At 36.7% G+C, this 25,848-nt stretch overlaps 1 protein-coding gene across 2 annotated transcripts in view; it reads right to left on the bottom strand.

Moving 5' to 3' along the window:
• Positions 1-5,697: 5,697 nt before the first annotated feature.
• Positions 5,698-25,848, bottom strand: part of ATG5 (autophagy related 5) — an 81,522-nt gene continuing 61,371 nt past the window's right edge. For both annotated transcript variants that reach the window (XM_062572691.1, XM_062572692.1), the window contains exon 8: positions 5,698-6,773. In XM_062572691.1, coding sequence (XP_062428675.1) covers positions 6,637-6,773 — 137 coding nt within the window. In that variant the 3' untranslated portion in view covers positions 5,698-6,636. The remainder of the gene's footprint in view (positions 6,774-25,848) is intronic.

The raw sequence follows: 25,848 nt of genomic DNA, 5'->3' as shown, positions 1-25,848 counted from the left end.
CAATTAACTCCCGTGACACAAAGTTCCCCAAATGAATCCATCAGCTGCTCCATGAGTAAAAAAGAAATGCTGGTGATTCAGTTTTCCACAACACATCAGAAAGCAAGAACAAGAAACGGTTGTGAAGCAAACCTGCCTAAATTTTGGGCAGTATCACCTGATTCTTGGTAGGTGGACATGCAAGTCCCCAGTGTAGGATCTGCTGCACAAGAAGTCTTGAAATGATTAAAAAAAAAAAAAAAAAGAAAGAAAAAGAGGCCTTCTTAAGCAACACACTGAAATAACTAGGTTAAATATACCCTCTTAATTACACTATTCGCTCCAAGGAACACTAGGACTACGAAAGACTAGAGGCGTCAGCCGCCGCGCTTCGCACATGAAAGCCAGCACACCGTGTTCGCAGAAAGGAAGGGAAGGAAAACGCACGCACGGTGGAAGCTCTAAGGTTACGAGCGAACATGAAACGGCGGCGAGATAAGGACTCCAACCCTGTCATTTCCCTCCCCGCTAATTGCTTTCTCTCGAGCCCCACCTGCGCTGTTTCTTTCTTTTTTTTCTTCTTCTCGTCGCCCTGTTCCCTTCTCTACACGTCTCTCTGTCCCCGCTTTCCTACAGGGCTACTCAGTTTGTGGTAACAGCCAGCAAAAACTAACTTGCTCTTCAGATGCAGAAGGAGAAGCTTAAAAGAAGGGTCACAGAGTGCTCTGAAGATCGGGGTTTCAGTCACGTTCGCTTTTCCAGTTATTGCTGTCAAACATGCAAGAGGAAAAGATGAGCAGCTTCAGAGCAGGAGAGGCAGGGCTCGAGCCCATCTCCACTCAGCTGAGGTCACGGATTAAGAGAGGAAGCAAATTTAGAAAACAGCGAGTTTGCAAGTAAGGCACAAAACCAGTATAATATAATTGTCACAGCGGAAATAACGAACCAGCCATACAACTTCCTGGGTCAGAGCAGCCCTTCGGAGCCCCAGGGCCACCACCTCGTCCCTGCCTCCGATTCCCTTGAATGCACTTGGATAGACTTTAAAATGGAGGAACTGTAGCTTATTTTGCTAATTTTGAACAGGAGAAAAAAAAAAAATCCAGCGAAGGTATGTACATATGACTGATGGAAATCTGCACTTCAGAGGTTTGATTATTTTAATTAAGGCTTACGATGCAAGTTTCTGACCAACAGTTTCCATTCTGATCTTTAATTCTGTAGGCATGAAAATACACACGAGTGCCTCTGCGTAGCTCCCGTGCTGAAAGAACCGTCTGTCTTTAAGCCGCAGCTGGGACGCTACTGCAGCAGCATCCCCATATACGCAAGCACAACGCAATGCAAAATAGCAGTTGGCTTCTCTGCATTGCTTTTCCTTTGCAGAACCCTCAGGAGAGTCCCCAAAGTATCCCCAGTTCGGATAAAAAGCAAAGAGCAGCTTCAGAGCTGGGAATCCCCGGCACATCCCTTGCTCTCGCTCCAGGATCCTATTCGCTGCACCACGCTGTACCCTGCGTTTTCTGTGACGCACGCGTAACGAAATAAGGCATCGCCAGTTCTGCACTGGGCACGCGAGCGCTCTCGCTGGGGCCTGTCGCTTTCAGGCACCAGCTGAAGGCTTCGCAAGTAAAGGCAGGCGAAGCTTCATCAGGCAGCTAACAGGGAGGAAAAAAAAAAAAAGGAAAAAGAAAAGCCCTGTAGCAGGTTTTTATTTCCATAATTAATTACACAGTAAACATAAATGCACTGCTTCTCATAAAACTATCTCATGCATATGACAAGGGCAATTAAAAGGGGTGGGAGTGAGGATTTAGATAACAAAGCAACTGATTTTTTTTTTTTCCCAGTACAGCCTTGTTTTCTTTGAAGGAAGACCTAACTTCTCACAGCTTTTAAGATGCACATGTAAACTTGCAAAACATTTCACAAAACCTACTGAATGACCCTCCAAATTCTAGGAGACGCAAAACACGCCACACTTCAGCTTTACCCCTTCCATCAAACAAACTCAGAATTATCACAAATACTAAGATGGGAATATAACGTGTCTTAGTAACTACATCAAACATTTGTTCCCACAGCTTATTCATTTTATTGCATCTTTTGACCTGTATTAGCAAAGTGATGTAAGGAGTAAGAATTTTGAACGTCTTCAAAGGCAGGCGCTGTTTTAAGATTTGATGCATTTTGGCAGGTTTGAGTGCAGTAAAATCGAGCCCCTCCAACCTCCAGGTTTAGCATGGCGTCTGACGGCCTCTCCTTCTGCCCTCAGTGCTTTTTATCCAACATAAATACTAAAATAATAATATAATCCAACATAAATAATAAATAAAGCAATGTGGAAAACCATACCTTTAAATTTCGTATAATTGCTAGCTATATATATGCATATATACATATACCTGCACACACGCATAAACAGAACTTACATAAAACTAATCTTCATTTACTTGTTTGCATAGCTATATTTGAAAGAACTTCTAGTCTTTTGTATTCTTCAATTTATTGTTTTAAAAAATTGGATGTTTCATTTCACAGTTAAAATAACTGCATTACTTGAATCTTGCAGGCATGAAAGGGGAAGGAAAGAAAATATATATCTCGTGATTATTTTAAACTTCTTTCAGAGACTAACATGACAGTATGACGTAAAACTGCAGAAATCTATTTCTGAGCATTTGAAACTTCACATCTTTTTACATCTCTAAAGAGATATTACTCAGGTTTAGTATGACATTTTGAAATGTCACCAGCACTGTCTCAAAACCAGAAGTTTTAACACAGAATAGACACCTACCTGCTTCAATTTGGAAATACATTCTTTGTGATATGATATTCTGAAAACCGCTATATGTATCCTTTCTCAGCCTTAGTTAAAAAGCTAAATGAATAAAAAATTAAAAAAGGCAATTCACTTCAAGAACCCCTTTCCTGTCCAAATAATCAGAGACCGCTAAAATTAATAGTTTAAGCCACTTTCTGAGAGCCTTTTTATTATCCTGATACAGCCACAAACTTTGAATCATAAATATGTCTTTTATCAGGAAATATTTTCCCCTGAAACAAGCATTTACCGCATCAAGAAAGGAAGATTATTCACTCCATAAAGGCCTTTCAGAGTAATTTTGTTTTGGCTAGAAGGCAAAAGTTGGAAAACGTGGTAGTACATGCCAGAGCCACCCAAACTCCATGTTTCATCCCCGTGCAATACCAGCAGAACAGCACTCGCAGGAGACCTCCCAGTCATGAACACGGTTCTCTTCCTTTCTGCACAATTTGTTAATCAGGATCAATACCAGGCTTATGCAAGTATGCAACCAATCTTAACTTCTACAAATAGTAGCATACGAATAAACACTATCTCTATGTTGCTGCTATGTTAGTAACCCAAATGACACCTAGATTGCTTGGGGAGTCTAAAATGACTGCTGTACACCATATTCATTTTGGAAAGTACCTATGAAAAGGATTTCATTGTCCTTTTTTTTAGTTAAGCCTTTTGATTTACTGAATTACAACTGACAAACATGTTACGCATTTGTTTAAAATCCTTTCTAAAGCGAAGAGTCACGTTTTAGCCTGAGAGCCAATACACTTGCGTACTTGAGATGCAGTTCTTCCTAAAAACCAAAATCAGAAAAACCACCTAGATGGAAGGCAACCAGCTCTTACCATTTTCACGCGTTGGTCTTCATAGGAGCTTGTTCCACAGCTCCTAACGCTCTGAGCAGAGGAGTAGTTTTCCTTGACGTAGGTTTATTAATAGCTAGTTTATACTGCATGCTTCTCTGTGCCTGAGCTGTCCTTGAGATTTAATATTTCTTCACATTCCTACCAGTTTTCCTGATCATACTGAGACATAGTCCCCAAAGCGACAGTGAATGCAGCAACAAGCTGTTTTTTTTTTTAAACTATGCTTTACCTCATTCATTGGACACACTTCAATTTTAAACTTACAGGAATGCGGGTGTATTTGGCACTTTTCATTAACATCGAAATTAATTTCGTGAGTGAAATTAATCTAGTGAGTACACTGAAATTAATGTAGCGAGTAATCTAGTGAGAAACTGATTTAGTGAGACTTCGACCAATTTCAGCCGAATCTGTTTTTCTCAGAAGTAACAGAAGGTGCACTGTGGCGTAATTACATATTTTTCTTCAGTGTGAAATTCTATTATTCACACAGTAAGAGAGAAAATAGAAAAATATATGATTGAGATCAGATAAAACAAAGACATCATTTCATTTTTGTAACATAGTGCTTTTGTTCAGACACTTTCTTCTACCAGCTCTACATAAAACAAACAAAATTTATTTACTTAAGTATTAGTAAATGTTTTTCTTCTGTCACAATTGTCCATCACACAATGATCCTTATTTAGCTGGAAATAAAGACAGACTCAGAGTTTATTTCATTTTTTAATAAAGTTTAAATAGTTAAAATAAGAGGAAAGAGTATGTTTTAAAGCCCACCTTTTAATTGTTTGTTTCATGCCGGGCCTTAAAAGTTGGATTTACTAGCAAACACGAGTCATGAGAAGAGAGCTGTATACTTAAAATGCTGGTGTAGAATATGTTAAAATAGGCAGTGACTTACTCCAGTTTACCTTAAAACAAAAGGTACTCTTTACAGTGTTTTTTTGTTTGTTTGTTTGAAGTGCACTGCCTCTTATATTTATTCTGAATAATGGAAAATTATCCCTACAAAAAGGGATTTTTTTTGTTTTTTAAATATGAAGACTCTACAAAATATTTGTTTTATCCATTGGCAGTATGTTGACATTCTCCAGAATATTTAGACGTGGCTGCCTACAAAAGTTTATAAATGCCAATCCAACACTAACAAAAATTCCAAACAGAGTTGAAAATTAGCATAATTGAACCAAATCATCCCACTATAAGAATATTATATTTCAACTCCTCATAAACACAGATCAGCATGTTTTGTTTCATTTTAAAAATTCTTCATGACCCGCAGAATACAGCATGTTTCCCTGTTACTTTTCTCCTTCCATTGCCTTAATGCTAATTCCTCATTTACATTTAAAACACTATTTATTCTACCAAGGTTTTTGTGCCCTTGGGACTTTTCTAGCATCAGTTCTACCCTTGCCCAAAGGGATCCTTTTCTCTTCTCCTTAAAGAGTGTTTTGATTGATTTCTTTAATTTTCATTTTCTTCTTTTTCAGATATAGGTAAGTGTCCTATCATAAAGGCAGCATGGAAATAAAATAATGGCAGCAGCAGTGGGAGCTGCTAAGATTTGCAAGCCAAGATTTACTAAGAACTTCAACGGTTACTTTTTTTTTCCAAAGAAAATTGTCATATTTTCATTAGAAAATGTACTTGATAATATGTGTATAGTAAACATACTGTTGTGCCACAAAGAACACAAAACTGTAGACAAAGCAATATGGCACACAGTTTGAGGAATTTAACCTAACATGAAAATATGGCAGAATCCTAGTAGCAGTTGTAATGGTAACAATCGCTTAAAACCTAATGGAATCCAACAACCTAAAAATACATCTGCTAAACTGAAAAAAAAAAAAAAAAAAGTCTATGCAATGAGATTACAAGCTTTTAACTTTCAGGCTGATTACCCAGGGACCACAGCAGAAAACTAAACTCAGATGTGAAGAAGTATTAGCTTGGAAAAGCCTCAGATTTCCAAAATTCCAAATTATTAAAAAGTAATACATCTGTTCATCATACTATGGTGTAACTGTTTTCTAATCTATGGGAATAAAGAGCAGAATACAATAGTTTGCAACATTCATTTACTTTTTCTTTTCCCCCCCCCAACTTTTTAAACTAATTTAAGAAAATATTCTCACAGGAAAAAAAAAATTAGATGAGCACAAAGAAATGCCATGACAAATCCTGAGACAAATTATCCTACATCATTGCTATTCTATGAAAACTGGTTTGAATAATAAACATACTGGAGTACATTAAGTGACTGCATACAAATCAAAAGTATTTGTAAATTATTAAGTTGTGCATGTTTTTAAATGACAAAACATGCTCATGGGTTTACTTAAAATCTCTCACTGCTTGTTATCAAAGTTAAAAGATCATTTGCATACCAATACACATATTGTAAACATGAAATTCTCATTAAGGAAAGATGGGTTTACAGTAATTTGATCTTTTACAAAAAGCTATTGGTAATTGAATCTCTCAGTGTCTAACTTTCTACAAAATTAAACCAATGTTTCCACTCTCCAAGTTGAAACATGACCGCTTTAGGAAATACCCCCGTTTATTTGTTAATCAGAAATACAATCAAGTGGCATATTTCCATTTGCTCTTCAGGCTGACAGTTTCAGCTTTTTTTTTTTTTTTTTTTTTTTAAACAAGAAAACAGCAGACTTGCAGAAGTCCTGTAAAGTCTTTCATATTGCAACTGAAGTTTAATTACAGCAGTGAAGAAAAGCAGTGGTGATGCAAAGAAAGATCGGCCCGATTGCCCCTATCTGCTGACAGGATCTCTCTTCCTGTTTGGCTCGCAGCAGTGAGGACTTCTTGTTTTGTTTCATTTTTTGTTTTTTCTGGTCAGACTGCCTCCATCAAGACTGACAGAAGCAAAAAATTGACATGCCCTTACAATTTGAGCTTGAGAATAATCCTCATACCAATATATACTGAATGTCAATCAGTAGGTCGGGGAATGATACTAATGTGAAGAAAATTATCTGGATAGCTCATATGTTCACTTAGCCACTGTATTGGTGTTTCCAGCATTGGTTCAATTCCATGAATCATCACTTGAGTCTTCTTTTCTCCATCTAATTCAAAGAAAAAGAGAAACCACTAATGCACCATTCAAAATTCACAGAAAGATAAAACATACAGTTAACTTCAAATAGACATAATAGGTGTTACAGAGTTTAACAGAATGAAAAGCGGGAAATATTGGTATGGAGAAAGCTGATAATTGTATCATCTAAAACAGAAACTTTGAGTTAAAATTAATTCCAAGAAAAATTTGGTTAAAATGAAACTTAATGAAAGTGCCAGTCTTCTTTACTACTTGCAAGTTTTCTCCTACAGCTTCTCGTTAACTCATATCTATCTCCCAGTTACAGCCATGTGAGATTTGTATAGATCCTGCTTGAGATGTTGGTTTAGCTTCCTAAAAATTCAACTTTAGGAGTATGATTTAATATTTTACATGTAATACAGCTTTTTCAGTAATACAGCAGAACACATGTAGTACATCATGAAATCTAACACCAAAAATATGCTTATTCCTAAAGTGATTTTATTTTGCTAAGAATTACGTATTTAATTATCTAGCAATATTACCAAGAATTAACTCAAAAGTTAAGTTGGCACCAACTTTTTTCCCCACTTACTTTCATCTTGTGGAAAAGCTATGTTAGCAAATGATTCCCAGTATGACAAGAATATATTCTAAGAATATTTCAATTCTTTTTATTTATACTCGTCCCGAAGGATGCAAATACTTTGATCCTTTGGTTCAAATGATGGGAACCAGCTAAACCAACTGAAATAGCTATCAGAAAATGAACTAACCCCCCCCCCCCAAAAAAAAATTCAGTCTCAAGAGGAGAATAGCATTTGAAATATGCTCCAAATAATGTTTAGAGAGAAAGAAAGAAAAAAAAAAAAAAAAAAAAGGACAAAGTGTCCTTTTACTGTTTTCATACTATACTCTGGCATTCTCATATAGACCTACCACAAGGAAATCCATAGTCAGTGCTCAGAAACATCACTGCCTTCCCTAACTGGCATCCTGTCTCCCTTCTCCTCGAGAAGCAGGACAGTACACACCAGACAACCCTGCCACCCAGAAGCTGCACAGAAGGGAGCAGGACTGAGGAATGACTGAACTGTTACTGGCTCTTTCAGGCTGTTCCCCGTTTCAACATAACTCTTATTTTAGAGCACAGATAGAATCTTATTCGCATTCAGTAAGCAAAATGATTTGACAGCTATCTGAAGAAGTTTGTACTGAAAATGTGTATCTATGCCAACACAAGCTAAATCTTACTTGAAACAGTTATCCTTAAATCCTCTGTTGACTTTATGCTAGCAATAACATGTCCTGAAGATGCAAAAAGCTGTTTGTCCAAAATATAGCATTATTTGTTACATGCTATCTACATATGGTACCTTACTGTGTACAAATCTTCAATCAAACCCATACAGTTGGATTCTCTAAATTACATAGTATGCATGTTATCATACTGAATTAAGCACAAACATTTTACTGAAGAGAGATCAGAAAACGGGCCACTGTCATTTGAAAATAAACTACTGGTATTCAAAACCAACACAGGTTTTATTGGGCTGAAACATTACCGATCATGTTGTCAAGAATATAAAATCCAGAAGAGATACTTTTCAGTAACAAAGTTTGGTACTATATGTGAACCACAACTAAATAAATTTTTTAAATAAAGCAACTAACTCTGTCAAAATCAATATACATATATTAATATTTTTATGCACATATTTTAGCATTTTTCAAAATAAAGCCCATCTATGGTATTCCAAAAATTGGCCAAAGTTGATAAGTCATTTACATTTCATGTTATCAGTTAATTTTTGGAAACAACTAATTTGCACACACAGGCAAAAAAAAAAAAAAAAAAAAAAAAGACACCGTTAATCTCCAAATTCCTTCTAGAATGACTTTATCACTGCATAACCTGCTGGAGAAAACCTGCATAGCCTAAGGAGAAATTAACTTTAACAAGAGTTAAATGCAATCCCAGGAGCACAAAATTTCATTCTAGATGCATCAAACATCTACATAATGCAAAACAATTTATACAGTAATATAGGCATATTAACCCTCAAATTCTTTTCTGAAGAACTTACATTTTTCCACTTCCTCCAGATTTTATGTTCTAATTATATCCCTAAATACATCTTGTGGTTGTTCCCATAACTGTGTGATTTGCGAAATTAATAAGAACATTCTTATTAATGGACTGAATAAGAGACAAAAAGTGTAGTCAGGAAAGATTCTTCAGGTTTTTTTGCTTTTCTACAGCGAATCATTGGTAATCACTCTCTAGGTAAATGCTCTCTGAGGAATTTTGTACCTCTAAAATTAAAAGAAAAAAAATGGTTTCTTACCCACAAATGTACGGTAGTGCCAGATACTTTACTAAATTCAAGAAGTATCTACCATTTCGCTTTTATCTTCAATACCTACAGCCCACTGAAGACACAAACAAGACGAATTTGAAACCAGTCTGTTCATGTCAAATGCATGTTCGCTATTACTCATGTCCTTGTTAACCAGTGTTTATGAACAGTCTAGTCTAGGTTCAGATTACACAATACGGCATTAGTACTGTGCTAGCTACCTATACACTGCTGACTGCTCTTAGCGGAAACTCGCACAAAAATAGATGAAACTTCAGAACTTCAGTATCAGCTTTTTATTATTGGAGGAAAAGCTTATAAATACTTTCTTTGAGTTTTCTTTTAGTATGTGACAATGTTTTTTCGGAGGGGTGTGTGTCTGTGCATGCACAGTAATTCGATGCTTCTTGCTTAAAAATGAAATGCAGTTTATCCGCATGTCCCTATTCTCCACTCCACTTTGTCCTCACTTTCTCATACAAACTTTTATTCTGTTCCTCAGTAACCTGAGTAGATCTTAGAGGTCAATGAAGTACTTACAATTTAAAGTCTACATTTTTGCATTAACATTGTTCATGAGATATTTTTTTTTTGGGGGGGGGGGGGGTTAATCTCTGACAAGGGATCACTTCTAAATTCCTCTTCCCCTTGAGACTTGAATAGTGAGATCTTACGTACCAATTCTGTACTTACTGTAACCTTCTTTCACAAAATCCATTGTTTTTACTTCAGCGTTTCCCCCTCCTCTTGTTACTAAGGACCATAAACTCTCACTCTTAAAGTTACATTTACCCAAACTTTCTTCAAATCTCATGTTTTCAATAACTTCCTCATTTTGAATCACATCTAGAGATTCTCTCTGGTAGCTGGCTCCTCCACTTTATAGCAAAAACTTGCCAACATTAAGAAAATTGCTGGAAAGTATTCTTGTTTTCTCAGCAGGTGCCTGCCTAATTAGTATCCATCACTACCACTGTCATCTGGGTTCAGGATGATTTGCTAGCTGTTCATGAAAATTCATCCACCTGGTTAATATTTATAATAGATTTACATCATATTTTTCATTATTGTTTGTAAACTTTTAAGGAGTTGTAGCTTACTTGCATGCATCCTGACACATTAGGAGGTGTCCTTCCTCTCCCCACCCCATATTCTGCAGTAACACAAACTGTATAAAGATTGACAAAATGCTTTATAAATTAAAAATATAGATTGATAAACAAAGCATATTTGAGTGGTGTAAGATTTAAATGACTTAGCTACAATGAAAATTTATATCATATTGGGGGCAGATTTAGCTCAGTTGGTTAGAGTGTGGTGCTGCTAATGCCAAGGTCATGGGTTCAATCCCCATATGGGCTATGCTGAGGGTTGGACTAGCTGATCTCCAGGGGTCCCGTCCAACCTTACCATCCTACGATATCATTGGACGAGGCCTGTAAAAACTGGGGCAAATAACTCTGTTTATCTGTACTGCATAAGGTCCAGACCTGTCAGCATTCATTCTACCATACTCAGCAATGCAGTAAGACCAAAATTTTATTGAAATCAAGGCACCTCATGGATTTTTTTTCCCCATTTTAGAACAACATAGAACTGAATTACCTGTTGGCTATCATATGACCTAAAGAAGGTTTCTTTTACTCTGTTGCAAATTAAGGAACAGGATAATGAAAATGTCAGAAAAAGCATAGCAATAAACGTTCCATAGAAAATTTTATAATGTGTGTACATAGTAACTATTGACTTCAGATCAAAGTATTTTTATATTACCAAAGTAATGCACAAGTAATAAATACTGTTTTAGCACTTACAAGAAAGTCTCAAAACCTATTACATCATCTCCTATTAGGATGGATGTCCCAGGCTTAAATTTCCTTTGCTTTCCTTGTGAAAATGCACAAACTCAGAAGCCACTAAAATCACTCATAGTCTAGAATAAGCAGAGATAAGACTTGTTGCCAAAACTTTATAGCATTCCATCTGCAGGAGGTAAAAAACCATGCTTACATGTTGCATATTAGCACACTTCGAGGACATTTTAGATGACCTAATTTAGGCACCCTAACTTAAAGGTTGCAACAGTTAAAGCAGGCACCTGAATTTGGCTAATAAATCATACCATGTCAAGTCAGAAGACTACCAACTTTCTATACAGAAAATGGAGAGAACCAGGCAGCTCTGAAGCACAGGGTTTAGAGACATATGTTTCTCTGTCATCTATAAAAATGCCTCACTGTTCCTGATCAGGAAACCACCTTGATCTAGGCAACAGAAAGTATTGGCACAGGAGGCCTTCTTCCCAATGGGCATCTGCAGGAAGGAAAGAGATGGTGTCTCAAAAGAGTACTTCAGACAGTGGCTCAAAGCCTTTTCCATCCTGAGGCAGCTTGAGTCCACTTTCCTATCTCTAAGGAGAATGCTATAACCACTACAATACTTGCTCTTGCAAATCCCCAGCTTCCTTGAAAAACACTCAAGATTTAAAAATCATCACGCAAGATGGAAAGAATACAGAAGAGAAAAAACAGTCTTCTGAGAAGGTGGGTAGATGTGCAATGTCACACTATCACATGATAAGTTTTTCTATTTCTTTTAGCTATATAAATCATTGTTTGCAAAGTAAACCACTCAAAATTAGGAAAGAAAGTAATTTAACTAACTAACTTGGCATCAGTTCAGATTGTTATACATACCCATGGATGTAATCTGTTTACATTTTTTCTACTGAACCATATTTTTATTTAGAATGAAAGAATTAAAGATGATAGAGGGATGTGAAAAGATATTTTTCTCATAAAGATAAAAGTGCCTAGGAACAGAACAGTGGGAAAGAACTACTACTGGCAAAAGTGCCTTTTTCAGCCACTCCCCAACCCCTTGGCAAATTAGCACCACAAAGCCCACCAATGCTGCAGCTATACACTCCCTTTCACCTCGCTTGATCAGCTTCTCTGGCCAGCCTCCGTCCCCTGTGATGCACCACTGTTCGATCTCGATCTCGTTGTCAGTGGAGGTGATGCCTCTCTTCTCGTCTGTAGCATTTAGCAAGCACCTGTCAGGGCAATTTAACTTGCTGCATTTTCACTGATGACACTGCAAGATATCCAGGATTTCACGAAAATTTGCCTTGGTGCTTCAGTTAGGCTCCTCAGCATGTAAGTCCTCTGCATAATTAGCGCCAGAATCTCTCTACAGTTATCCAAATGGGCAACGCAGAAGCCACAACTCCTTATTCAGGAATGCTAAGGACATGTGAGAGGGCACACTCATTCTGTGCTTGAAATTCTTCCTCAAAACTAGGAACTGTATATTTAGTGAGGCAGCATAGATTACTGCATTGGCTTTAAAGCCTTAGAAAAGGAAAATAAGGCCTGTGCTCCACACTAGAAAAATCAAATAATGTGCTTTTTGCAGGATATATAGCCACAGGCCTAAACTAGACAAGAATACTAAAAAGTATGAGGAGAGAGCATCACTAAGGAAAATGCCATGCAGTAGCAATGCTATGAATAATGTAACAAGACTAGCCTCCAGCTCCTTCAGCTGTGAAGCGGGTCATAAATATCTGCTTGCTTATCTTCAGAGCATATACTTGTTTCTGGATCAGATGATACTAAAGGTATCCCTGACAATATGCATTGGCACACAGTAAGAAAACTCATTCTGAGGCAGAGTGACAAGGAAGTGAGTTCTCTTCCTTCTCTTTTGGTGGATATGGTTTGCCTGCTTCCCTTTCCCTGTTTCTGCTCCTCAGGTTGCCAGACAAAAACAGGTATTTAGGAGTTGTTACTTTGAAGCAATCAGCACACTCTTTGACAGTAGGTGCTCAGCATCCAGAGAGAGGTGCTGATATCTTTACCAGGGAGATTTTCATCTAGCTCTTTGGGAGCTCTTTGGATTTTTTTTTTTTTTTTTTAACCAATAGATAATTTCTAGTAAAATGCTTCTTATGAAGATCCAACTAAGTTCATCTCTGACAGATATTACTGTCTAAAGTCTAAAGCCAAAACTGGGACTAAATCTCTAGCAAACACAGATGAAAATTTCCTTCTGAAAACTAGACTTTAAGTCTAACACAACTGATTGCATACAAAAGACTATACCACATAGCAAACAAAGAAATTCAAATACTATACATTCTAATTTATCACAGGTGGTAAAAAGTAACTGAGAAGTGGTTGCAGTTATCCCTCCCTTCCCTGTGTACCTCAAGTTGGATATTCTAGGATATACAGAGAAGAAACAGCCCCAGGAAAACCTTATGATCTGAAGAACTGAAATACACCAGTAAAAGAATATGAATAAACAACAATATGAAGAACCTATTTCACTCCATGGACTTTTAAGTAGAGAACATCTCTAAAAAGGAAAAAAGAATTAAAAGAAAAATTTCCAATGCAGAACAAGTCATAATGTCTTCCTGCATTAGAAAGAGTCTCAACCGAGTAAATTCAATTTGATATAGGGATATTTCAACTGCTACCACAAACACTGATGAAGAGTATTAACCCTTCAATAGAAACCTGTTCAAAATTGACAAATGCCTAGAATTAAAACTGACAATGATCAGATACCATTTATAACAACTTGCTTCACAATTACTTTCACTACATGTGCTGCAAAAATAGCTTGTGCTCAGAAAATAACCATAAGCTTCAGAACATTAAGCTAATGGGTGATCATGAACATTTTCACACTACTTCTGTAATATTCACTATAACCAGATACTGTATCTTTTTTAATCTATGGCAAAATACTTCTTACTTCAGTCAGCAAACTCAGCTACAGAATGATTTCAATCCATATATAAATGAAATATTCACGCTTTACTTAAATATCTTTATATATACATATATACATACATTCAATTAGAAGTTAAAACATTATTTCAGCTGTCTCCATTTATAAACTAAAATCATTCTGGAACATTTCTGCAATCAATTCCCAGCATGACATACAATAGCAACCAAAGCACAAAAATATGGCAGGATGTTCAGATTCTACAGTAATGATGATCTTAATATAAATATCTCAAATAGAAAAATAAACTTTTCTTTCAAACAAATCTTACCTACCTATTCTGGGACATGCAATTTTATGGGAATCACAGATAAAAAATGTTGAGCTTGGTTTAATCTCAGGGCCAAATATCATTTACTCTGTTTGAATAAATTCAGCACAAGCATGTTAATTAATATTTTACTATTTTAATTTTTAATATTTTTAATATTTTATTCTTCTTTACTGAATATAAATATTTTACATTTAAGAATCGATAACCTCATACTAAGGTCACTATACGGTCACAGGTTCTGCTGTAGTAAGTGACCAATTTCCCATAGCAATCTTAACATACTAACTCACTTTAATCTCACCTAAACTAACATAAACCTTACGCCCCACCCCAATTTGAAATAATTGTCAGTGGAAACAGAAACAGAGGTGATGCACTGAACCACAATCAGCAAGGTATGCTGTTCATATTCTCCACCCAGGAGTGACAAAACGCCAAAACTTTTGCAAAGTCAACTGCAGAATAGCCTAGCCACGAGAATCATAGAATGGTAAGGTTGGAAGGGACCTCTGGAGATCATCTAGTCCAACCCTCAGCACAGCCCATACAGGGATTGAACCCATGACCTCAGCATTAGCAGCACTATGCTCTAACCCACTGAGCTATACCTGCCCCCAAAGGAATGCTTCCTTCTGATCTCAAGAACTTAGAAGTTGATGTGTGACATGATGCCATAAGAACTGACTGTTCATTCCTGCCCACACATCCTGCAGGGCATGGGGAAAGCCATTGATGCTACTTCAGTTGAAGAATTCACACACAGAAACATACCTTAACTACACTACTCAAACCAAGTCCTTCCCCTCAAAATTATATTTTATCTGGAATAAACATTGTTTCGAATACAATGTAAGATGTGGCTTGGAAGAGCAAAACTTCACTTCCTTGATATAATCCAACTGCTGAATCATAACGTTATAAACGAATGATCAGATAGATCTGGTTAACTGGCATGGCAGCAATGTGAGAACATGCCTCATTTTAATAACTGGCAGTAACATGAGAACAATCGCTCAAATTAAACTTCAAAGTTTTGTTTAAATGTATGTTCTCAGTTCTGAATATTCTTGATATGCACACAAATATCCTAGATGGCTTTGAACTATGTTAAATTCCTGGCCTCAAAGTCAATTCATGGTAGAGATCTACTACTTCGCATTTTCTTTAAAAATTTTCCTTTTAAAGTAAAGTCAAAATTTTAGTGGTTTACCAAATGACCCGTTATAGGATAACGGAACAAGGCCATTTAAACAATCTTTTCTAAGTCATTCTTTTGAATTTTTAAATTCTTCTCCAAAATAAACAATTCAGAACAGTCTCCTCCCTGGAGTGTTTGGTCATTCCTGTCTCTTTATGAAGTTCACTCTCACAGCACCCTGATGTCATCTTACCAGGTCCCCTTTTAAGGGCTGCTGCTTTTTAGTCCAAAAGACTATGATAGGACTAGATCAGAGTCAACCTCAATGAAGTCTGTTTCTACAGAGAGCTTGACTCCAAAAGCATAACTTCAGGCAAAATATGAAGTATACTTCAACTGCATGACTGTCATGAAATCTGTATTCATTGGTTTGATGCCATGCTTTAGCTAGCACTGTTTTTTCTCTACACACTTTGACACAGATCAGTTGGCTGATCTCTACATAATCTTCTGGTGTTGAAGATCCCTAGCATAAACATGTGCTACTTTATTTTAGACATTTGTGACCTAAAGGAGAAGAAAAAAAGTTTCTCCATCATAGCTTTTAGCATAAATAGATTCCTGGATTATATTGTAGCAGACTCCTAGCTTTCTTGGTCTTCAAAATGAAACTGGATGAACCTACAGCATTATCATTCACATCAATTAAGATTAAACATTGAGAACAAATCAAATACTTGCTAACACCCCCCATTCATCCTTTCCTTCTCCATATAATTTTTCCTCTTGTAATTTCCTGCCATCATCTGCCTCAAGTTCACTCTGATGTTAGATACCTACATTAGTGAAAAATAACAAAAAATGTGGATTAAACCTGTCACAACACACAAAAACTTATTAGGTTTTGGATCTGCTTATAAGGTCTTGGGTAAGAGTCCAGCATAGGGCTACAAAGAGGACTGGAGCATCTCTCACGAGGAACGGCTGCGAGAGCTGGGCCTGTTTAGCCTGGGGAAGAGAAGACTGAGGGGGGATCTTATCAATGTGTACAGGTACCTGAAGGGAGGGTGTCAAGGGGATGGGGCCAAACTCTTTTCAGTTGTCACGTGTGACAGGACAAGAGGAAATGGGCAAAAGCTGAATCACAGGAAGCTCCACCTGACCGTGAGGGGGAATTTCTTCATTGTGAGAGTGACGGAGCACGGGAACCGGTTACCCAGAGAGGTTGTGGAGCCTCCTTCCCTGGAGATATTCAAAACCCGCCAGGATGCTATCCTGTGCAATGTACTCTAGGTAACCTAGCTTGAGCAGGGGTGTTGGACTAGATGATCTCCAGAGGTCCCTTCCAACCTCAACCATTCTGTGATTGTGTAATGCTTATAATCTCATAGCAGCCAGACAGTACATAAACAAATCAGGAAAAGTTTTTATCCCATTGAAAAAGCGAATCTGGCCTCAAACAGCAGTAAGTCCAGGCTGTAATACTTTTTCCTTTAACCATTCTCCATGCAGTTGTAAAACGTTAATACCGACAGTAATACCATCTAAGGCAATTAAGGGGATTTTTCCTTCCATAGAAGGATCCATGCAACTCAATGGAAAAGAGTTAGAGCATTAAAATGAAAGCTTTACTTAACTATACTTAGTGTTTTATTTTCTTTCATTCCTGTATGTTTATTAAAAATAATTGGGTTATTGCAATATAAATAATCCCAAAGTAATTTATGATAGAACTTTAAAATACTTTTCTTAAAGAGCTAACATTTTTAGCAGTTAAAGTTTTTAAAAGACCTTACAGTTGCTGGGCCTGAGATGTTACCCAACCTTTTAGAAAGGAAAATTTCCCACAGAAAATAATCTCATATCCCCCCTTTTGCTTAGGAATGAAATTCCTCCTTTAGCCTCAATGGCTTAGCTTCAATCCAGAACCAGCAACAGACCTGCATAAAACATTGGAGTTAGAAATTCAAACATTTTTTTTTAATTAAAAAAATGTTTAACGTTTGGCTATGTGCATGTGAGCAAAGGCAAAGTTCAAGGGAAATCATGCTACTGTTCCATATAACAAGCAAGCACACAATATATTTAAATATACAAGGCATGGCAAGGTGTGTACTGAAAGATAAGCGCCTGAATGCGTGACAAATTGAGTCCAATTCATCCATACCTTTCCCATTGTTGAGGGAGAGCTAAATCACTTTTAGGAGTCCTGAAGCTTTCAAACCGCAGACAAGTTGACTTGCAATGAGTTAACCCTTTCATGTACCATGCCCTTTAATTAAAGTTTCTCTTCCCTCTAAATTTTGTACAGTTGACCTCCCAAAATGTAGGCTCTCTTGTTATACAGCAGGGGAGCAAAAATGTAATCAATATCATTCTTGAAAATTTGAAATATTTGATAAAGATTTTTCCCTAGAATTGGTATAAATCAAATCAATTTGCTGTAAAAGACTTCTTACTGCCAACACTTTGTAAGGACTTTAAATGTCATTGTTTTCAGTAATATAGTTATCCTAAACAATTGAATATCAAATTTTCTATACAATCATATTATATATTCCCAATGCATCTATGTAAACATACATATTTTTTAAAAAAGGTTTTTATTGGCATTCTTGAACTTTCAACCTCTCCTTTGCTTCATTTTCAAGTTACTATAATTCATATCATGCCTGCAAAATATTTTTAATTCTAAAGGGCATCAATATTTTATATTAATTTGAGCTAATCACATGATTTTTTCAGCAAGACAAAGCAAAGTAGGATTACTGCTGTGGCAAAATAACCACAATACAGAAAAGCAAGTTTACTTGTTTTCATCAAGTCAATGATAATTGTTAGTTTATCTGCTCAGTTTAATAAACCAAACTCAGAAAAGGACATTCAGACATAACTACAGTTTAAAAACTTTTGCCTTAAAAGGGATGAGGAAGTATATACAGATCAAAGGCCTAATGGTTGCTATTTTATGTTTTGCACCTTTTCCTATGTAACTGAAGAATAAACCAGTTTGCCTTTTCTGTTACGTCTAGCAACATTATTATGATATTTCACAAAGTAAACAACTTTACAAGCAAAGTAAACATGCAAATAGAGATGAGCTATCCAATCAACCTAGCAGTCTGGACAGTTTTCTTCCATGTCTGACAAATTCTTTAACCTCTGCTTGGTTGATCAGTAAAAACCCAGCTAATTGAATCCATCGATGTAAAAAAACACAGGCTCAAGTCTGTACTGCATACATCATGCTGAAGGATTTCTGCCTCAGCCATGGCAGTAATAGTCAGTGGGGTCAGGTCAAAGAGGGTTAAAGCAAGTCAGGATATAGCCAAAGGAATACATCAAACACTGATTTTAAAAGGGCAATTAATCTTAGACAGAAATGCTTCCTGGGGAATGAGATCTCAATCTTAAGAGCACACTACATGATGTAGCAGTAAAAATGTACATATACAAGCTTAGAGAGCTTTCATCCTATGATCACAAACAGAAGGGGAGTGCTGTTTATCAGAGAAATACAAACCTTGCTAAAATACTTACATTAGCTTCTTCCGGGCCCTTACTCATTGAAAAATAAATTCTTTAATGAGTAGGCAATATAGTTTGCACACACAAAATAACTCTTTCTGTATATGTTCTTTTGAATAGCTAGCAGATTAAAGTATCTAGATTTCTTCCATAGCAAAATCACAGAATTTAGTCTTGAAAAATTTAGGAAATGGTCAATGAAGGAGTAATGTAATACCTGAAGGGCTCTTCACACTAATTTTTTTCCCTAAAATCACAGAATAATTACCTGTTTACAGCTCAGATTACAAATTAATTTTCATTAAAAGTTCATTTTACTTTTTTCATTCCAAAATATCAGAAGAGTTAACTTCAAAGTTGATAGATTATCAGTTTCTCTTTAAAGGGTGAATCATAACCTAAACATTTTTTTTTATTTAGAGCTCAGACAGTATTCTTTTTCCACTTTACAGCAAAAAGTATTAACTTATAACATGCCTATAGCATTTGCCATCAGAATTTAAGTTAATAATTAGGAATCATTAGCTATGTGCATAAAATATTGCAGGCTCACAAGTCAGAAATGAGTTATAGCTAATTCTGCTGCACTAGTTTACGATTTTAAATAGAACTGGCTTCTCAAACCGCCCTTCCGTTGGAGAACATTGATCCTCCAGCAGAAGCAGGAGAATGGGATCTATTTATGTCTCTAGTACGCCTCATCTGGCTTCTTTGCTTAAATTGCCACGGAATAACAGTTTGCACTAAGATACTGGATTTACTTAAGTTTCCCATAGCATTTCACCATTTTAAGTGTGGTCATCATACCATCAGGGAAAAGGGCAAGGGGCACAAGGGATACTGACATGTTCAGGGACTATAGCACCTCTGTCCATGCCAAGCCACTGCAGAAGACTAGCTTTGAGATAAGGAAAAAGTTTTACCTTTATTTTCTTACAAACACATGCTCTAAATCACTACAGATACCTGTTGAGATAGGACAATTGATCCATTGAATGTGAAGTTACTAATATCTGATTAAAATAAGGCATTTAGAAAGAGGGGCAATTACTCTCAACAGGTGCTACTGCACCTAATAGAGAAGAATAAGACATAATAAATGCAGTATTTGTTCTTGGATTAGTCTGTTTTACATTATTGGTGATGCTGCTACTTTTCTCCTAATTACTTTTCCTAGGACCTTTAGTTTTGCAGGTTCTCTTCTTGTCAGCCACGTAAAATGTTCATTTCCTGTGAAAATCAGATTGTACTTGTAAGCATAGAGGCAGAATAGAAACAGACTGCAAGAAGGGAGAAAGGACAAGAATAATTTTACTCAGTCCCCATAAGGGTATAGTACATATATTCCATTTAAAGGTATAGATGCATCTCACAAATGGACCAGGACCCCCACTGTGGACCTCAGGGCAAGCGCCACACAACAGCTATTGCTTGTTCAGCTGAATTACTTCCCTCTCCACAACAAGAAGGTCTCATCTGTACTGCTTACAGAGAACAGTCCCCAGACCACATTAATTCATGAACACTGCTCAGGATTTTCTGGGAGAGTATTAATTGACCCAGACCAAAAAAATTACACCAAAGAACTACTAATAATGGAAAAGACATCATGTTCTAGCTCTCCTCTGTTTACTAATCTAAATAAAACCCCTGACACTATATTGTCAAAATCCTGTTGCGCACAATAGTGTCTTAGTGGAGACATTCACACTGCAAGCCTGAAGAGGCTTAGTATCGTCTCCCAAAAAGGTTTGGTAGTCCCACTGAAGTCCCTTCTCTCTTCACCAATTGCCGCATGAAAGGCAGCATGAAAAATATAATCCATCAACCTTATCGGAGTGATGACCCCCTACCGAAAAAAAATTGGAAACATTCTTACATTTATTGTGGAAGTAAATGTAAAAAATACCACATAAGTCTATACACTTTGTGTACAACTTTAGACGTTGCTGACATACTTGTTTCTGAGAGCAACCAACAAAGATTTTTTTTCCCATAAAGTTTTTGATGTCTTAGTCACACTGAGCAACTTCTATGATCCCCTTGGGGTGATGCAGACTAATTTAGATCAGGATTCAGATCCTATCCTTAACTCTTTCCTACTGACCTCAGCGTGATCAGCTGCAAGCCACATCACCTACCTGTTCCTCTAATTTCTTTCCCTCCTTTCTGTCTCTCTTCACTCATCTTTTGTCCAAGTCATAAATTCTGTTGAAAAGTACTGAAATGTTTGTACACTTCATAAAAAACTGAGGACTCTCCCTAAAATACAAAAAATAGTCCTTTTAAAACTGACAATTCACCACAAGCAAAATATTTTGTCGAGATGCTTTGATTCCAATAGCTTTCCTGCTGAAAGTCATATGCATAACAGATTACTGAAACTTGCTAGCTTCCTAGTAATGTTCCAACGTTTTCTTGACTGCCTAGGTTTTCAGAGCCGCAGCACTTTATGAAGGATTTGAGGCTAGGACGACGCTTCCAGGAAGCGCACTTCTACAGCAATTCACAGAGCAGACTGCTCTTGCATGAAAACTCTACCTCTCTTTCATAGAGAATTTTGAAAACTTCCAACTTGCAATTTCCAAATGGAATAAGCTAAATTTTGTTCTGTGGAGCATTTTACTTTCTCCATTTCCTTCTACTACTGTTTGTAATAGATTTAGGAAACCTTGTTGTGTCTGTGTAAATTCATTGGCCTTCTGACAAATTTAAACAGAATAGTCTAGAGTCTGATACTAATAAAACTTATTGGGTGGCCGACAGAATAAATACAGCTGAAGTTGAACAAGCTTCCAAAGGCTTGTCTGAGAAACAGGAATATTTCTCTAGTTGTTCTTCCTACACTCTACCCTTCACAATGTGCCTGCATGTGTGTACCCAAAAGACACTTAAGTCACACAGAAAATGCATGTTACTCTTTTGATATGAGAAAACTTGTAGAAGGACACAGCTCACATCTTACCCAGCAGATGATCCAAGTGCAGTTTGTTGAGTTAAAGGTGGAGCAAAACTTAAAGTTACACTTAGTTACCCTTAAGGTACTGTCATATCCACAGCCACTGAATGCTTAAGATTGACCTAGTTATATTTATAAATTCAGGTGGCCTGGAAAAGTATTCCAACACTGCTTCTTCCACCACCATAGCACAGACCAGCCTGCAAAGAGCACAAGCAGTTAACGCTTACTGGACAAGGGGAGCAAAAGTTTCCTAACCTGGTTTACCACAGGAGGAACAAGGACTGGGATGGTGCTATTGTGCTCTTCTTGCTGTGCGGGACCCAAGGCAAACCCAAGATCCAGATAATTTTGTCCTCAAACAGAGCAAAGGCAGCTATATTTCCTTTTCATCCAAAAGTATGCATGTGGCATATATTTAACTCCTCTACTGCTCATTTGTCACTTGTGTCAAAATTAGGAGCATACAGGCAAATATAATCTAAATTCAACTTTCTGTTTGAATAATTTACTGGAAGTCAGTGCTTAGAAAATAGAGAGAACAAAAACAATTAATATGTAGTCTCTCATACAACATACATTAGAAAAAGCTGAGTTAATTGAAAACAGTTGATCACTAATTTTACAATATCATGCAGTACAGCAAGTCTTAAGAGAAAAATTCTGGAAGTCTTTTTGATCCTTGCTTTATTTCTAAAAGAACTAAAGACATTGCTATAGAAAGAGGTAAGTTCACACAGCTTTTCTGAATGAACAACAATGCTGTGAAAACTGGAATTGATTGATAGCCTACTGTTTGCGTCACTACATCCAAATGTTTACCATTTGAATCTTCAAGGAAGCAAGAGACAAAAATCAAAACAAGTTTTACGAAGACTTCAGCGACACTAGCAATTTAAAATTGTATCCAGAATTGCTTAGACATGATAGTTGTGGATGAAAACAGTTTCCTCCTGCCTTATGCAATTTTTATCTTTGCATTACGCACAATGTCTAAACTTCTGGTGTGGAATAGGGAAGTTGTCTTTCCCTCTCCCAGATTAATTCTATGTTTTCCATCATTTTAACCCTCTATCTTCAAAGAATTCCACTGAACTCAGCACTGTTTCCACTTGCATTCACTGCTCTGTAGTTAAATAAAATCTTACTATGTATACACCATTCTCCTAGTAAGATGAGTCACCATTTCTAAATGAACTGTTTCCAGCATCAGAAGATAAGGATGTGCTATAACAGGAACCTTAAATGTATATTAAACAGTTTTTTTTTTTTTTTTTTTGATTGCTGTGAATTATTCACATGTGCTTTTCCAAATTTGCTAAATTCTGAAGCTCAGCACTCATATCATTACTTCTGAAAACAAAGGCCCCCTCACTGGCAACAGGAACATTACCATCAGGTGCATAAAACCATGGGGTAATGCAGAAAGACCTCTCTGCTGACAAAACCTAATACTATTTATCTTTCATATATGACAATGCGGCTATAAGCAATGTGGCCTGGCCTACCTAATTTCAGTAAAATAAAGATTATTAGCTGGTAGAGGAACAAAGACTCGTTAGTCATGGTACCACCTCCCTTCAGTTGCAGTCCACTCATATTGTCATTTGGCAGTGTTGGACAGAATACCCATAAGCAACACATTCTACTGCATCTGATGTGTGGTTATATGTTGTATTTGCAGGCAACATAATAGTCATTAACATTTCTTCTTCACCTGCAAACCAAGCCATATGCATGCAGTCTAAGAAACCACAGGTGATGTCAAACCTCAGCCTGTTCCTCCATAATATACCAAATCTTCTTACAAATAGTAGTAACTTTCAAGACATCTGACATAATCACAAATCCAAAAAAGATATCGGGCACAGCGTATCAGGAATAAAACTAGTAAATTTTGACTTAAGTCTGAAAAGGTTCTTTAAACAACTTTTGGAGTGGAGAAGGGTTGATTAAAGGAGAAACTGGCCACAGTCATATTCTGGACTCCCCTGAGTAACCAGGGCACTAGTCTGTTGTAACGCTAACAAACTAAGAAATCTAAATTAGGAAATGGGGAAGAATGCTGATAGAGATTGACAGTCCCTAGGTATCTAAATATTTTAGATATTTCTGATATTAGATTTTCATACCTAATGTTACAAAAATTGTTAGAAAACTCAAGGAAATTGCAGTGTAATTCATAGGTCTGTCTATAACCGTATGTATGGTATCTCTCCATAGATAACAGAACATCACAGGAGGAAAGGATGCAGAGGATGAAAAAAGTCCTAAAGGAGCAGTGACAATTACTAGCTACATCACTAAAGATCTAAATCAATTACTCTTAGGAAATTATCTTGGGTTTGAAAAACTACGGAAATAGTTATCAATATCACGGTGAGCTTGGTCAATGGTGTAGAAGAATCAGAAGTAAAGGATGGAAAAGCAGATATTAAAAGAACAAGAAATTATAGCAAAATAGTTATGTATGACTGGAGTAGAGGTATTGAAACAACATGATGAAAAAAGGGGAATGGCCTTGGAACCACTGGCATGAAAAAATACGGCTTAGCATCAGTCAGAAAAAGAACTGGTAAAAAGGTGCTGCTCTTCCAAGAAGATGGGATCAAGATTAGAAATAATTAAACAAAGCCCCATACTAAATGACCAATTTGCCTCAGTTTTCAGCATAAACAGCTAATTGGAAACATCGGAGGGAAAAACAAAAAACCACCATCCATCCACACACTGATAGGCAATTACCAAAACAGAACAAAACAGTTCAATATGCTCAAATTACAAGACTTGCAAAAATTTACATCACAAGACTGAGACCTGAAATGAAATTGCACACCTTAGAGAAAAGATTCCTAATAACTCCAGGAGGTCAGGAATAGTACTGCATGAATAGCAAGTGGCTACCTTAATTTACATATTTTCTTGGCAACTATGGAACTGAGAAGTTTGACCTCAAGAGAATACACCAATTAATTTAAGAAAATAACATTTTAAGGAAATTTAGTAATTGAAAAATGGAATAATAGCATGAGGATACTTGAAGTAAAATTTCAGGCTGGGAAGTATCTTTAACTTCATTTATGAACCACTAAGTAACTCAAAAATTACTATTTGTTATTTTAAGAACTAGAAAATAGATAAGCAAGCATCTTAAAGGGAGATTACAGTAGGCTGTAACAGAGAAAGAAGAGGTTAGTGGTTTAGTTTGGAGTATAAGATTATTAACTTTAAAAATTACTAGATATGACAAGCAAGACTTCACTGTTTCCCAAACCTTTCTCTACACAGAGGAGAATCAGAGTGACAAAGAAAAAACAGAATTGTTCTGAAACAAACTGAATTAAATGCATTGATATAAAATGCATGATAATGCACTTCATGCCAAAAGTCAACATTTTCATAAAAAATGTAGAGTTTAACAGCTGGCAACAGCAGAAAGAGACAGTCAACCTTATTAGGCAGCTATCAGATGTCTGAGAGCCATGAAACAACGTGCACACCAAAAAAAACCACAATCCTCCGCAATCCTAGGATACCTCAGGCAAGACGTTTTCAGAAACAACAGAACGTTAATGCCATTGCACAGAGGTATGAGAGAGAACTGATGAACCATTTTGATAATACATGATTAAGAAAGGTAAATGGTAACTAGAACAGTAATAGAGAAAGGGTCTCAGAGAATGTATCGTGCTAGAAGGTGGCTATGGTGTGATATGACACAGTGCTGAATCCCATGCAACCCGGGGACTGCCACTCCTAAACCTCCTTCTACCTGACTGACTTGGTCTTACCTTTTCTGCTGCCACGCAACCACAACTGCTGCCTACGAATCAGCTAAACCAAGGAGGAAGGAAAACTATTCAGCTAATGAGAGAATAGCTGATTTAACACATTTACTATCTAAATGCTCATTTAGACAGAAAATTGGAGAGCATTATGTTAGATCTGTTCTAAACTAGTCTTCCAGGGGGAAACACTGTAAGGTGAAAGAAGAATATCTTTCCTGAAGGCTCATTATCATTGTATTACTTCTCAAGA

Source organism: Rhea pennata, chromosome 3, assembly GCF_028389875.1.
Source record: "Rhea pennata isolate bPtePen1 chromosome 3, bPtePen1.pri, whole genome shotgun sequence".
Taxonomy (NCBI): domain Eukaryota; kingdom Metazoa; phylum Chordata; class Aves; order Rheiformes; family Rheidae; genus Rhea; species Rhea pennata.
Note: the sequence above shows the minus strand (reverse complement) of the source record. Positions and strands in the feature narration are given on the sequence as shown.